A 17,238-nucleotide genomic window follows, 5' to 3' on the forward strand; every position below is an offset into this window, starting at 1 on the left:
TTTACTACACACGCAATAAGCACACACACACTCACACATAATACATTAACTACACACGAGATTCAAGTTCGATCGCAAAAATTCCTCGTACTGTATTACCTTGACTTATTCTAGTGCAGGTGGCACTAGATTTTCATTCAAAGTTCGATAAAACAGTGAAAAAATATGGTAGAAGCTTGAAAAGGTCATTCTAAGGAGAAGCAGTCTTCAATAGTCTTGAAAAAGCTTAATCTTCAATAGTGATTTCAGTTATCAAAAAATTGTTCAATGTCCGTAGAGATATTTGAATTTGTAAAATTCTCGAAAAGAAGAATCATCTTCGCTTTCCCTGCCGTACGATCTTTCTCACGAAGTTACAACAGTTTAAATATCAACAATCATTCATCTAAAATTTATTAATTGCTTAATCTTGCACGCCAATATATGTTAAATATCTTCTTAAAACATGACGAATTCTTTTCGTCTGCTAAGATGATACTGCGATATGTATAAAAGTTCGAAGATCGTAGCAGAGTTAAATAAGTACGTATTACGGTTGCCGTCAAGTGTCACTACGCGGCGGACGAACTCCGTGCTGAAAAGATTAATGAATGCACCGAACCACTTTGAAAGACCACTCCAATCAAAATCGATAATCTATACATAAAGCTCTACACAGATCAGAAGAACAATGAAATGTAACAGAAGCTCATCAAACCATGAGAGTTGCATCCGAGACAATCAAGAGAGTCTGCATACAGTGGGTAGTGAAAGCGCGTTGCACAATGATCCCGTTTCGTGTTTGCCGATCAGACGGCTGACGTAACCGCGTTTCCGATCGGCTTGTTTGCCATCATTTGATCCGAAACCGATCGAAAAAGAAAGAAATACTCGATTGTATTTTCCCACACAGCCACAGCAACCCTCTTGGCGGACACCGCTCGAGTTACACGAGCTCGATCCTCATCGAATCGATCCCATCATCGGGGAACGACGTGACCCGCTACGGTATCGGAGCAATTAACGTTCGATTCGTTGCGTCTTTGGCTCATGCTTGTCGCCGGCTGCGTGTTCCTGACAGTTTACGGGCTTTCGCATATTTCGTGCGAATCTCAAATGTTTCCGTGCGCTGCAACTCCTTCCTTAGGAGTAGAGGGAGAACTTTAATTACGTCACGGCAATTTCCAGGGTAACGACAGAACGCTCCGGATTTTCGCCGAAACAATTTCCGTCGAGGCGCGTGCCACGTTTCCGTGATCGAGGAACAAACCACAACGACGCTTGACTCGAATTAGAGAAGAGGGAAGCGTGTTCGAGGTTTATGGTATTATATAGGGTGTGATTGAAAGAATTGTAAATAAACGCGATATCTTACCCAAATATAAATTAAAAGTTAGGGTGATACCTTTTTTATTTCGGACTTAATTCTCTACAACGTCTTATAACGTAAGCAGATTGGTGGCTTATAAATTCTAATGTATTTTAACGGCCAATTTGGTATACATAATTCGGTATAGTAATTCATAATACCAACTCTTTTGCGAAAATAACGAATATCGCAGAAAATTTATAATTTCTAACAAAAATACTAAAAAATATATTTTAAACAATATATGTTTCGAACCAATCTGTTGAAACACGATGTTTTATATTAATATACACACGGTACAGGTTAGAAAAATTTTCTATATTCCACTATAATCTGAAATACAAAAATTGGAAGGTTTAATAAGGAATATTCAATGTTACAGTCTGAAGACGATTGATTTATGTGTCTTTAGCGATATTTTAAACGTTTATTTAGATTTTGTTAGGCATTTATTATCTATAGATAAACGCGAAACTAAACCAATGAAGTGAAGGCATTCATGTTGATTCATCTTAAATATAAATTTAATTATTTAGAGTTAGTAATAAAGGAACGTTCTTCTATTATAGCTTTAAAAATGTAACAAAAATATAAACCTTCCGATCAAATTGCGTCGGTGCGATCCAAGCATCGATGAATGTTAGAAAGTCGATATAACAACGAGGTTATTAAATATATGCTGTTATTATTGGGAATCATAGGTTAGGTAATCTTACGTTGCATGTTGTTAAAATGTTTGAATTAATGTTTAATAAGTTCACTTGCATTATATTGTACTTGTGAAATTCGATAATACGATAAATTCTTGTATCACATTTATGTACCGGATAATAAATTATAACAGACCCTCGATTATGTGAGAACGAATTGATCTAGATTATAAATTCAGTACATTTTGGTGCAATTTAATATGTTATATGGAATATTCAAGCAGCATTAGTTTCGGACATAATATTATTTAGATATAACACTATGATAATATAATGATTTAAAAGTAGATAAAATCATAATATCGTTAGTAAATTACGTTAATAAATTAACACGTTCATTATAATTTCATAATATTTCATTTCATAATTTCTCGATGTACTCACAACTATATCATATTCCGAAATATAAATCAAGTCTTTTAACAATTTTATTTTCAATGTGAGATTTCAAATATTATTAATTAAATACTAATTGTGTCGTTTCTATATAATTTCAGATTTATTAAAGTTTAAGATTTATTAGTAATGTCATCGTACAAAAAGCATGTAGTATATTTTTACTTTTCTCTGTAGTCTGTATTCTACTTTTCTCTGTATTCTATATTTCTTTTGTTTCAAGAACTTCACCACAGCTAACAGTAATTTCTCATGGCAATGTTTTATTTTTTACATATTCCTTTCATAAAACTCAACTGCTCAAAGGAGAGGCTAAATACCTTTTCAAGGTACATATTCGATTTGAAGCGGTCGGACTGGTTTCCACATAAAATTGCTCGAGGGAGCTCGTTTTTGTTTCGATCTTTTTCCCAATTTCCCATATCAAAGGGAAGGAGCGAATGCAATTATTTTCAGAAAGGAACAATACCGATGCAAAACCTCAAAGCCACACATAAATTTCTTAGCTATGTATTTACCTACTATCCTGACGAAACATAATTAATTATATTAAAACAATTTTTCTTTGTTCCTTAAATTAAACGCAAGTCATTGAATAATTTTAATCATGTCTGAGAACGATTACCTCATGAATAATTCATATATGTGAAATTAATTAAAGAAAGAAATCGAATCACGTCACTAACTAACTGATGTATTTATTAAAATGTATATTGATTAATCTCTTGAGTGAATTTGCAATGTATGGTTTTTAAAAGAAAGTGAAATTATATTATGAGATCGCAAATGATACTACAGTTTTACTGCTGTTGTATACAATATATCTAAAATAAGAGATTATTTAGATACGTATTTTCTTTAAACTTATCTACAACTTTCGCATCAAATCTTCCGTATTACAAAATACAATATATTTCTACTTTTTAAGAAATGTATAAATACATATTCAAAATATAGTACAATACAGTTGTCTCTGATAGAATAATACATTTTTTAAATAACTCAATCTCCTAGAATTAAAATATATCTTCTTTCTGAATACTTATACATACCTTAACAAAGATTAATTAAAAATCAACAGCAATTACTGTGCACATCACCATAATTTTTATTTAAAATCTCATTTATATATTTTTAGAAATGTATACATATACGAGCCGTACCCTTTAACTTCTTTCCCATTAATCAACAGGTATTTCTGAAGTGACTGCTATGATAAACACGAAATACGCGAATCCAAAGGACGATCATCCGGATGTTCAGCTGATCTTCGGTGGTTACTTGGCAGACTGCGCGGAGACGGGCATGGTTGGTGAAACGAAAGGTGCCAATCGCACCATTTACATCATTCCGACGTATCTACATCCAAAAAGTCGTGGTTACCTTCGTCTACGAAACAACGATCCACTTTCGAAGCCGCTGATTTACCCGAAATATCTGAACCACCCTGACGACGTGGCTGGTCTTGTAGAGGCCATTAAATTCAGTATCAAATTGTCTGAAACCGAGGCTCTCAGCAGGTATAACGATACACTATCTATTCAAGTGTAATTTATACTCGACTATCGATTTCTTCTGGTTGAACGCTTTTAACTTTAACGGAGGTCAATTGCATCGTCGATCAAGTGTCACTGTTTCCTGATGGATCATACGTGGAAAGTAGAACTCGACTACATATATGTTATCAGGGTTTTCAGAAGTAGATAAAGACCTAAAATTTGGATAGAAGTGCAATAAGTTTGACGCGTTAATTGCCCCGCGAGTTTTATATATTTTACTCTGGGAACCGATATAAATTGAGATATACTACACCATAATGTTTAATTTCTGTAAAATATTATATCGTATTTGCGCATTTTTTCTGACAATGTTTTCTAAATTATTCGAATTATTAACTTTTTAAATCATGAAATTGATCTTATTTCAGTCACTTTAATATTATCTTGTTTTACTACTTTCGCCACATTATTTTCTTTATTGTTTTCTATTACTTTTTTTTGACAGATACGGATTGCAGATGGATCGAACACCAGTGAAGAATTGCGAGCATTTGAAATTCGGTTGCGACGCATACTGGGAATGCGCTGTAAAGCACGACACCGCACCAGAGAATCATCAAGCAGGTTCCTGCAAAATGGGCCCACCGGATGATCCTCTCGCGGTGGTAGACAATCAATTGAGAGTGAGGGGAGTGAGGGGAGTCAGAGTGGCGGATACCAGTATCATGCCAAGAGTCGTTTCCGGTAACACGAATGCGCCTGCTATTATGATTGGTGAACGCGCTGCGGATTTCGTCAAGAGGACCTGGGTTGGCTGAACGAAGTCTTCTCATAAAACGGAACTCCCTTTGAAATCGAAACGACAGGACTTCGTTCACTGAAAGAAATTTATAGTTGATCATCCCTTTGAAACCTAAACGGAAGTTTGATTTTGACAAATAACGAGGATCAATTCGTTCCTAAATTATAATTTCCGTATGGCTCATGAAGCAATCATACGATATCTTCTTCGTTCAATTATTGCTGCTATTTAAAATATTTTCAACTGAAAATGTTTCTAAAAATTAAGAACTGATTTTTACTTTCTAGGAATATTATGTGGAAAAATTATGTATAGGTTTTTAATAACATTTATCTTTTAAAATCATCGATATTGTTTCATTAAAAAATGAGTTAGGCAGTTTTGTGAAAAATTTGATGGTTGAAAATACGATGAATTTGATTACAAATTTCTTTCAGTATTTCGACAAGGAAAGCTAAGGTAGCGCTGTGCGCATTTAAACAAGCATAATTGCCATGGAATATGGCGACGTTGAGGAATTTAAAGAGATGTCAGAATTTCTTCAAATACAATCGTAGATAAATTTCATATCATAGATAAATTTGAGAAATCTTAGTCATGTGTAATTTTAGGAAATTATCCCAATAATGGCGGCAGCTACCTCGGTTTTAAACCCTTTTTATGTAGGAAAAGGCTACGAACTACTGTAAATAGGGTTCAGTAATAGTGTTAAATACAAATGTTCTAATTAAATGTAATTTGCGTTATTCAGTACCTATTATGCACATTTAACAATTTAGTATTTTCGCGATATCTTCTTTCAGATTATGAAAATTTGTTTCTTTAATCGCAAACAGGAACAGTAATTTTGGAAACGATAGAAGTTAAAAAATATATGACAAAACATAACAATATCATTTATAAAAAAGGAAATATAGTATAATAATACAATACTCAATTATAAGTAATAACACAATGTTTCCTTATAAATATCCTTAAATGTAGAAAAGGTAGAACATATCAGTTACGATGAAATATGTTAGTACGTAAGCAAGGAGAACAGAAAAAGTTTCTGTTTTAACAACAACTTATTAATAAATTTAAAAAATGATGCAAATCTTTTTTTACACAATTTAGATCAAAAATTAGCTATAAATTGTATTCACTAATGATCATCGTAAATATACTTAACAATAAATATTATTAACAATAAATAACAAATTATTAAGCTATGTTCAAAAAATTAGTGTTGCAATAAAGAGGTAAGTCAATTTTTCAATTTCCTTTCTGTATCCCGCTTTTCTTAGCCGTGAAAAATTAATGCTTATATCAGTATCTAATTGTTATATTGTTATTTGAATAAAATTTACGTTGATTTCTAATAAAACTCAAAAATATTCCAAATAATATCATTCGATTGATAAGAGAAAAATAGCAGGATTGTTGGAAATGGAAATAAAGTACTCACTTTGGGTATTATAGAAGGTTTGCCGTTCTTCGAAAATGCATAGGATGAATAATGCATTATTTTTCCATAATGGTAACCAGCGCCAAAGTCACCCATAGTCTGTCTCGAAGCTTTCTTAAAGTTATTCTCATGACCTAGTAATATCATACTTAAATCAGTTCAAAATAATGAAAACGAAACTTTAAAACGTAATTAAGAACTTAGTATATGATATTTGATAACTTATATAATTATTTCACTTCATCATTGTGGTATTTATCGTAGCTTCAGTATTAGGATCTAAACAAATGTTACTTGAAAGGAGCAATACACATAAACGTCACATTGAATTCATAATACACGACGTCATAAATTCTTATGGAACTCACATCCTTGACAAGCCTCGAATAATTTCTTAAACAAATCTGATTTACCGCCTGTAGAATCTACAAGTATCGTCTCAAACCCGTGCAAAAGCAAGACAAAGAACACTTTACAGATAACGTAAATACAGTGAGAATATTAGAAAACTGGAGGATTTAGAAGTCATAGAAACCATAGGATTTCCGAAAACTAAATGATCCTTGGAAATACTAAAAACTCCGGGAACTCCAATTACTTCAGCAATTTTTAAAAATACGATGCCACAGAAATCTTGGATTAATCAGAGATCTTTGAGGTCTTAGGAATCCTAAAGATCGTGAAAACAGCAAGAATTCTGAAAATCTTAGATATATACATATAACGGCCGTCATAAGTTTTAAAATTTATGTATTAAGACTATTAAGAAGGATCGTGAATTGTGTACTTGCTATTTATGTATACCATTTTTCTAAAAGTAACTTTTTTTTAAGTATTAACTTAAAAAAATAATAATTTTATCGTATTGTATACCATGTTCTTCTCGTACAGATGTATTACTCTCTGATATCACGCAACTCTTATTGACGAAGGTTTCATAGAACAAGAATAATACAGTAGCAATGAATTACTTAAGTTATTAAGAAAATTCATACAATGTTGGTGTCACTGTTGCCGTCTGCAAACAGCGATGATACTTTTGCTGGCATTCGTTTCATTTATACGTCTTTCGGATATTCTCTCTCACTGAATTTATCTCCGTGACCCAGTTCGCGTTTAGTTTCACCCTAGAATATTTTGTCAATGCGAGAAGGCCAGCAGGACAACTGCAAAATGTAGACACGTTGGCTACATACGTGAATTCTTAAAATATGCATTTATTTATCATATGTTCAATTACAGTGTTATAAATCAAACACAAGCAACATTCGCTTAAATACTGTTGCTTATAAATACAAATATTTACTTATACACATACACACGCACGCACACACATATGGATAAAAAAGACTGTTCCAAATGCAAGTTCCGCTTCGTCGTCGATATCGATTTACCATTTCCACTTCAAAGTGCCATTCGTTTTTATAAATCTTGATCGAACCAAAGTTGGACGTCGTTTAAAAGTAACGCAGTGTAATTTAATTGTAAAAGACTAGATTCACGATTCTCTTTGCTACGTTCCAATGAAAGTCCGTAAGAAACCTTCAAGTTCTGGTCGATCACGTTTCCGGCAATCAATAGCTGCTTCGTCTGCGTTTGTTGCACTTGTACATTTTTCGGATCTTCTGTATGTCCCTCTTGCTGAATCCTTCTCTTTGACCCAGTTGGACCTTCGTCACGCCCTGGAATATTTCGCCGATAAAACTTAGAAGGCCACCGGGTTCCTACGGTCATCCACAGGACATGCAAACGTGGGTGTACCACGAATTTCATGACATTATTATTTTTTCGCAATTACGCCGGAAGCATAAAACAACAAGTTTATAGTTGCTTCTAAGGTAACTTCTGTCTTGTTTAAATAAGAAAAGCGAAAAGATTGTATGTGGTCGCTACAAATGTCCGATAATGCCAGACATGTTAGTAAAATATTCGTGGACGTTACAAAAACATGTACTGAGAATGTAGGCATTATGAGAGTAAAAATAACAATAAATTTTGCTAACTTATCGGGAAGAATTTGAAGTTATAATATAACATAACAGAAAAATATATGTATATAAAATAACAATACCTATTTGTGAGATTATAATAATCCGTGGATTTCATACAAATACTAAGACCAGCTGGTTTGATTAATAAAACAGAATTATCTCTAATTGCTGTCATATATCTATGTCTGTTTTCTCCAAGGTCCACAAACTCATAAATGCCAAACAGATTTACGAGATCTTTAAGATGAGATATTATCTTTGTTAAAAAACGATGTAATTAACGACGTAATATGATATTAACATTAATCAAACTGCTGGTAATCGATCATTCATATTTACGAGATCTCCAAAAATCACAGAATCGCTTAGAATTATAAATAGAAAGTTATGGACCTTGATGATTTCAGCTTATTACATTACTCACTTTTGGTACTATGGTGGGACGTCCATTCCGGGAAAACGCGTTTGCAGAGTAATGCATTACGCTACCATAATCGTATCCGACCCCGAACGCGTCGGTGGTTTCCTTCGAGGCTTTCTCAAAATTCCCAGCATGGCCTAAATAGATAATGATACATTGCTTATTATTTACATACATGCTTTATCAATTTTTGCACTCGCAAACTGAGTTCAGGGAGAAGAACTTGTAACCAATGTTTAAGATATACTATTTAAACGTCAGACGAGTATTGTGATGTTAGTTAATAATATTAGTTAAATATGATTAATACATTCGTGTTTAGGAATTTAGAATTAGGACGAAAATTCATGAAATAATAAAAACTGTTTAAAAATTCATAAAAGAAGAAATATATAAAATATATTAATTTTGAAATAAAATTATTGGATATTAAGGATTTCAAAACTTTGATATCGTATAAATTAAAAATTTGTCATTATTTTAACAGCTGCTTATATGATAAAATGTTATGTTATAAAAACAATAATAGGAAGCTAGCAGCAAATTATCTGTTCAAATATAAATTACCTATTCGAAATAATACTATGGTTATCGATTAAAGGTTAATAGAAAATAGGAAACAACAACAGGTCACTTACTGTTTAAAATGTTATTCCACTGAATCGTGACGTACTCATCCCGTTCATATCTGCTTTGCTCGTGCAGAAATCCAATGGCGTGCATCAGTTCGTGTATCACTGTTCCTTTCTTCACCATACAGCCTGGGACTTGAAGATTCACGTCTTGTCGACCACCGATTCTTCCCACGCTACTCCAACAACCGCTGTTACCAGCCGTGATCCTGATGTAATCGCTCTCCTCCCCAGTATAGGGTTTGAACTTAATACACGTGAATTTATGGTAATCGTTCATAGCTTCGTAAATCAAATTTCTCTGCGCCGAATCTGTAATTAAATTCAATCAAATTCACTAAAAGATTTTCTCTTATGCTGTCACGTTTCTCACCGATTTATCAAACATTTCTTTATGAAATGCTGTAATAGAATAAAAACACTATAAGCTGTTGTAACAATGAATACAGTATATTACTGTGAAATATTATAAGAACTAAAAAAATTAATTTAAAAAACTCGTATTTCATAATAGCATGTTGAAAATCTAATAATTCTAGATTTTCTAAATTTCTGTTTCAGTAAATACCATATACTTCAGATATCAGTTTACAATTATTCAATCAAATAAGTTCTTCTCTTAATTATTTTATGTGTAAATAATATTATCCAATTTTATTTATAATATTATTCTTTCCCCTACTGATGCATCATCTTTTTCCCTTAATTTAATAAAGCAAAATTTATCTCGCTATGTATTAACAAAAAAACCAAAAATGATGTTTTGTTTAAGACAACATAGACTGTCATGTCATCCTGTACCATTATAAAAAATCAAGATAGAATACACGCAATACTACTTACTGAAATAAGGACTAAGCATATAGGGTACTACACCACCAGGCCATCGCGCAGCTTCCGCTCTCAAGCCATTCTTCTCGAGTTGTGGCGGAAACAAAATATCACCTTCCGCGTAGTTGCCCAATTCTTCCGGGTTGCGATCCCAGCCCTCGTGCCAATTCGCTACCATTGCTCCAGTTTCATTGTCCGGATTGCGATACAACATCTCGCCAAAATGTTGTAGATGAGCAATCACTCCATCAGGACTATCCACTGCATTATCCAGCACGTCTCGACGCCGAAACGGCCAAGCTGATACAGAAGTCAATAAAATGAATGTGAAAGAACAAACGATGGAGCAACGTTTCATGGTGAATTTCTTCGAAGAAAAGAACATTTGGAAGGATCCTCGCTGCTGTTCGAATCGATTCCACTGACGAAAATCGGCCGGTTCTTTCCGACTTTATACGCACCTAAAGAAACCCCACCCGTGGATCTACCCGATGTTTCCGCTCGATACGGAAGCGATCGGGGACAGTTGGTGATAACCGTGGACTTTGGGTAATAGGAAGTCAAGATTTGCGCGGTTCCTCGAAGGCTTCCACTACGAGATAGGCACGTACGCCACTTCGGTGTATGGGATGATGATCCGTGGAGGAGTAACACGACGAGCGAATGTCACCAATAAAGTAGTAAATAATATTTCTTGACTCATAAACGACGATTTTTTGTACAGATCATGGCAATGTTATAAAGATGGCATTGGGTGGTAGAATTAGTTAAGTTGTTTACAAAGATTGGAGTTTGCGGTATGAGTGACTAATTGTAAGCTTAAAACTGACTTGGACAAATGTTATTTAAAATAAATATAACTTGAAATAATGAATCATTTTAACTACTTTATTATTTTTGCTTTAGAAATAATATAGAGAAAGCAACTTTATTTTGTGTTAAAATCAAATACATCATTTTCATATGATTTTACTATTTTTCTTTTTTAAACGAAATTTCTGTATAATCTTAGGTAAATAGGGTGTCTTGTATTACTTGGGAAATATTTTACATTTTATAAAATATAAAATTAGTAAAGATGCAGTTTACTCAATTAACTGGTTCATCCCCGAACCAAAAATTTCTATAACTATGAAGATAAACATTAATAGAAATAAATCAATTTCAATTAGACAAGTTTTAGTAGTTGCAAATGTAAATATGACATAGTTTATTTCTGACAAAGATAAAATGACGACGTAAAAAGATAGGAGATCTCTAAATAAAAATATTATATGACAGAGATATGAAATAAAAATAAAAGATTTTATTCTTCCTCTTTAAACTTTTTATTTCTAAAAATAAACTGTACATCGACCAATTGACTTCTCTTTTTAGATAACACGGGCGATTCAATTCACTTCGTATATAAAAGATCGGAAATGTTTATTTGCAAATGCGGAAGAAAAGACACGTCTGAATTCTGGTTGGCATTGTCACTTCAAGTAGCAAAGTATTATTAACGCGCCGTTCTAAGCGGTCTTTCACACCAGTCAAAATTAACATCCTCCTTCGCACTTTATTCAGATGCAAATGTCAGTGGACAGATCTTTTCTATCATCGTTACTCGATATTTCCTATGGACCTTGCCAGTTCCTTCACGACGATGGCTATAAACCCCGAAGGCCAATAATAATGTCTTTCATCATATATACCACGCCAGTGGTTATGGTTTATGACAATCTTTTTCTTTTTGCCGGGAACTTTAGCTCGAAGACACCATCGTACATAGATGATAGTCGTATATAATATCTGTCACTTACCTCTTTCCAGAATTCACTATAGCTATTAAAGGCATCTTAAATGTGTCAATGAATCATAAGAGCGATCGAACATTTATCTCTTTCCAAAACGGTCCCCTCTCATGAATATTACATAATTATTATTTCGTAAAGCAGTGTTTTCGTACACTTTGTGTCACGTACAAAATTTTGCCGCGTTTTGGTAAAAATTTCAATAATTACATTTTCCAGTTCTACGATAAGGTATTATTCGTCTAAGATAAGGAAAACCGTATCAAGGTGAGAAACGTTAAAAACCGGTTCAATATGTACTAACTAAGTAATTGTTTGAATCGCGTCGAAAGATAAATTTTTACACGATACCCTCTTCCCTATTGTACTGACAAGATAGTTGCAAACCTAAACTCCCATGCGATAATTTGCATTTATTAGAAGCTTCATTTACATGTGGGTCGACACTTCCGAAATTAAAAAAATGTTTACTGGAGAAAAATATAAACATAAAATTTCTACAATTGGATAAAGAGAATTTTTGAAAAGTTGATAATTTATGTATAAATTTGTTAATGTATTAAAACATATATAATGTAATTAAAACGTGTGTGTGTGTGTGTGTGTGTGTGTGTGTGTGCGTGCGTGCGTGCGTGCGTGCGTGCGTGCGTGCGTGCGTGCGTGCGTGCGTGCGTGCGTGCGTGCGTGCGTGCGTGCGTGCGTGCGTGCGTGCGTGCGTGCGTGCGTGCGTGCGTGCGTGCGTGCGTGCGTGCGTGCGTGCGTGCGTGCGTGCGTGCGTGCGTGCGTGCGTGCGTGCGTGCGTGCGTGCGTGCGTGCGTGCGTGCGTGCGTGCGTGCGTGCGTGCGTGCGTGCGTGCGTGTGCGTGCGTGCGTGTGCGTGTGTGTGTGTGTGTGTGTGTGTGTGTGTGTGTGTGTGTGTGTGTGTGTGTGTGTGTGTGTGTGTGTGTTTATTTGAGAATGATGAAAATTAATTTTTTGAAAATTTATTACTATCCAAGGATATATATCATATAAATACATCTTTTCTGAAATATATATAAAAGTTAACACTAATAAAGTTAACATTTGGGTTAGAGTGTTATAAAGCAATAAAATTATATCCATTATTTAATAACTGTATAATAATTCCTCTTCCTTTAGTGGCAAACAATACACATAAATAATATTTTAAAAACCAAAAAGAACAACAATTTTTCATTACTAAATAGATGATTGATTAATAATTTTCTACGTCAAACTTGCTATTTTATTCAAAATATTCCTATATAATTCTGTACGTGGGTTTAAGTTTCTGTGTCACACGAGTTGAAATTGTTGCCTAACTTTACATCAATAATTTTTCATTAAATGTAGAAAATATACTTCGTCTTTGAAAACAATCATCATTTTACAATATATTTTTACAAGTTTATAATTAAACTTCAAATTATGATATAAAAATAACATTAGACTAAAATTTGTTCCAAAAATTTATTATTTAACTTAAAATGTATCCGTTAAACCTGAAATCGTTCGTCATCATGTTCTTCTTTATAATCGCAATTTTTAAATCGCATGCATATGTATCTATAAATACTAGAATACTTATGTACTTACATAGATGTCGTTCTAATCGTATAACGCACGTTTTCAAACTGAACAACCCGGCAAGTAACCTTGAAACAACGTAAATAACATTGCTCCTTTACTAGTAGAAATTTGTTCAATACTTATTAAAAATGACGCTCGATAATTCGTGGCACGTGATCAAAACTGCCGCTGCAGAGAATAAACACGAATTAGTGTTGTCAGGTTCGGCAATTTCTGAATTGATTCAAAAAAGAGGGTTTGACAACTCTTTGTTTAACCTACAGCACTTAAATTATTTGAATATCACGCTGACATGTTTACAAGAAATGCCAGAGGAAATAGGAAAGTTACAAAATCTGACAACTCTAGTATTGCATTCGAACGAGATATCAAAGATACCTGATACAATCAAGAAATTAGGAAAATTAAAAGTTCTCGATTGCTCTGGGAACAAATTGACGTCTTTGCCGAATGAAATCGGTAAACTTCCGCAATTAACAACTATGAACTTCAGTTCGAATCTTCTGAGATCCTTACCTACGCAAATTGGAAATATTAAGTTAACTATATTGAACCTTTCGAACAATCAGTTTGAAGCCTTTCCTGATGTATGCTATCCAGAATTGATTCATCTCACTGAAATCTATGTTAATGGAAATCAAATAAAAGAAATTCCTGCAGCTATAAATCAACTTGTATCCTTAAAAATAATAAATGTTGCAGACAATTTGATATCAGGTAATTTTTCCTTGAGCAAAACAAAAATCTTGTCTATAAAATTGATTTAATTATTAATTTTATGGTTACAGTCATTCCGGGTGAAATAGCTGACTGTAACAAGTTAAAAGAACTTTATTTAAAAGGAAATACATTGACGGACAAAAGATTATCAAAGTTAGTTGACCAGTGCCATAATAAGCAAATAATAGAATATGTTAAGTTACATTGCCTTAGACAAGATGGTTCTGTTGCTTTGAATGCCAAATCAAAGAAAGGGAAGAAAGTACAAAAATTATCAGAAACTGAAAATAATGCTAACATAATGGAAATTTTAACACATAAATTGAAAGTATTAAAAGTAACAAATGATACACCATTAATTAAGATTACAAAATATGTGAAAAATATTAGACCCTATATCGCAGCTTGTATTGTTAGAAATATAAGCTTCACAGAGGATACTTTCAAGAAATTTATCCAACTTCAAACTAAATTACATGATGGTATATGTGAAAGAAGAAACGCAGCTACTATTGCTACACATGATTTAAAATTAATTATCCCTGGTAAATATGACAGAAACAAACAATTTACATATATGGAAATACATTTTGTTAATATCATGCTTAATATTTAGGAGACTTAACGTACACAGCAAAACCACCAAATGAATTAGAAATCAAGCCACTAATGCGTAATAAGATTTACACTGGTTCTGCATTGTTTCAACAGTTACAAACTGAAGCTGATAATTTACGAAAAGAAAAGAAACGCAATGTATATTCTGGCATTCACAAGTATCTTTATTTATTAGAAGGTAAACCTATGTTTCCCTGTTTATTAAATGCCTCAGAACAAGTTATATCGTTCCCACCAATAACAAATAGCGATATTACAAAAATGTCAATAAATACTCAAGCAATGTTAATAGAAGTAACCAGTGCTTTATCATATCAGATTTGCAGGTAACATTATAATTTATTAATAACATACAATCAATATTTACTTAGTACAAATCTTTTTATCTTAATTAGCTTTATTAAAATTAATAATAAATAATAATTAACGATGATGATTCGAATTATGTTATAACATAATCGTATATTTTTTTTTTTGTTAGAAATGTATTAGATCAGTTTTTAAAGGAACTAATCACCCTTGGCTTGGGATGTCTCTCAGAACAAGAGAATGCTTCAAACTATAATAAATTATTCATAGAGCAAGTAAAAGTGGTAGATATGGAAGGTAATATGAAACTGCTATATCCTTCAAGAGCAGATCTCAATTTTGCAGAAAATTTCATAACTGTATTGCGTGAATAATAAATAACTGTAAGCAATTTAATCGTTCCTTAAGTTTGATCTAATCTGCATTTTATTTTTTGCTTATCTATTCCTTTAATTAATATTTTCTGGAAATACAAGTTGTTAATGAAAGCTATTTTCATATCTCAACATCATAAATTTTTATTTCTTACTGTGTGAAAATTTTAAATTAGTAATTAATGTATGCAATGAATATAATATTTGCATATTCTATACATAATCTTCTATGTACCAATATATGTATAATTATCTATTAATCATAATATTTTTGTACTGAAATTTGGAACTATGTAATAATAGTAATAATAATAAATAATAAATATTTAAAATACTAAGTTATAAAAATCAAGAACTGAAAAATAAATATTTTAAAAATATACCATTTGTATTTTAACATTTTATTCCTTCAAAATACATAACAAAATAATAATTGAGTATATTAAACTACACAACATGTCATGAATATATCATATTTAAAACATAATAGGTAATATTAATTTATTTAATACAAACATATATGAAAATTATAATCTGTTAATGTCTTTTATATGTATCGATATTTATTGATTAGATAAATATAAATTGCTGATATCTTTAAATAAGTCTTATAAACTATTACATTCATTCTCAAAATCTGAAATATTCCACACCATTATTAGGTTTCACTAAAGATATAAATTGAAACAAGAAAATTACAAAATCATCGTTTGTCACCATAACTCGTACAATAGGAATGTCTAATCTGTATAATATATGATTTTGTATTTAACATTATCTTGCACACAATACGGTGGTTAGCCGCAAATTCAAATACCGGTAAAATCCCGCCATTTTACAGGCAGCTGACGACATTGGCGCTGTCGTGTCACGAATCATCCATAGTAAGCCGGTGAAGAATTCTCATCTGTTTTTATAAATATTGTACTTTGTTTCGTGTATCACAATGCAGTGCAAACTATAAATATCATCGAAGTGAGACGTTTTTGTTCATGTTATTAAGCGTAATTGGTGAAAGTTTCATTTCAAAAGGTTTAACGACAAGAAGAAATTCGCACAAATTTTCTGAACTTTCCAACATGCGCGAATGTTTGAAGTGTTAACATGGCGCCGAAACATGACTGATCATGACGGGGGAATGAGAACGAAATTTTTGAGGTTAGTTGATCATTTTGTCATTTAAGTAATGCCGTATAATCATAAATTGGTAGCACAATTAGCCACATTAAGTTAATGAACATCACAATAGATATGTATATTGCGTATATTTCGTAGAATTTTGTTATCATTAAAAAAAACACGTGTCACGTATAATTTATCTGTTGTTTTTATAATGATTTAGCAGAACGTCTTGATAGTAATAATAGCTATGTTATAAATATCCCATTCAACAAATGATATTTACATTGCATATTGTATTGCTTCACTTTTTATAAATTTTGTTGTAGATATAGTAGATTACATAGATTGATGCAATATTATAGAAATTTCTATATTACTTTTTATTTTATCTTATACCCTATCGCTCTTATATGAATTCTTGAACGTGATAAATAATCGTCTTTTCTAAATCTCAAAAAATATTTGAGGATGTTTATAGTGAGTAAAAATCTTTATAACAACAGATGAATTGACGCATGTGATGAAAAAATGTTTATACGTAGCAATAAATATCTAATGATAATTAATTTTTATGTATGTTAAACTGATACGATTCATTATATATGTTCTTTAGTCACATATAACATTGATATGATA

General features: G+C 32.3%; 3 protein-coding genes across 4 annotated transcripts in view; 2 read left to right on the forward strand and 1 right to left on the reverse strand.

Annotated features, from left to right (window-relative positions):
* LOC100648192 (glucose dehydrogenase [FAD, quinone]) overlaps positions 1-6,007 on the forward strand; it is a 33,711-nt gene extending 27,704 nt beyond the window's left edge. For both annotated transcript variants that reach the window (XM_003402731.4, XM_020867872.2), the window contains exons 7-8: positions 3,647-3,974; positions 4,459-6,007. In XM_003402731.4, coding sequence (XP_003402779.1) covers positions 3,647-3,974; positions 4,459-4,771 — 641 coding nt within the window. In that variant the 3' untranslated portion in view covers positions 4,772-6,007. The remainder of the gene's footprint in view (positions 1-3,646; positions 3,975-4,458) is intronic.
* Positions 6,008-7,412: 1,405 nt separating this feature from the next.
* Positions 7,413-10,505, reverse strand: LOC100648306 (zinc metalloproteinase nas-4-like). The gene is made up of 4 exons (XM_020867883.2): positions 10,090-10,505; positions 9,253-9,558; positions 8,618-8,751; positions 7,413-7,884 (listed from the first exon to the last, which is right to left on the reverse strand). The coding sequence occupies exons 1-4, from the start codon at positions 10,460-10,462 to the stop codon at positions 7,777-7,779; spliced, it is 921 nt and encodes a 306-aa protein (XP_020723542.1). The 5' UTR covers positions 10,463-10,505; the 3' UTR covers positions 7,413-7,776.
* A 2,978-nt stretch (positions 10,506-13,483) lies between these two features.
* Positions 13,484-15,502, forward strand: LOC100648495 (leucine-rich repeat-containing protein 47). Its single transcript, XM_003402734.4, has 4 exons — positions 13,484-14,176; positions 14,248-14,724; positions 14,796-15,123; positions 15,279-15,502. Exons 1-4 carry the CDS (start codon positions 13,588-13,590, stop codon positions 15,478-15,480), a joined length of 1,596 nt encoding a protein of 531 aa, XP_003402782.1. The 5' UTR covers positions 13,484-13,587; the 3' UTR covers positions 15,481-15,502.
* The last annotated feature ends 1,736 nt before the right edge of the window (positions 15,503-17,238 follow it).

This window comes from Bombus terrestris, chromosome 6 (genome assembly GCF_910591885.1).
Source record: "Bombus terrestris chromosome 6, iyBomTerr1.2, whole genome shotgun sequence".
NCBI lineage: Eukaryota > Metazoa > Arthropoda > Insecta > Hymenoptera > Apidae > Bombus > Bombus terrestris.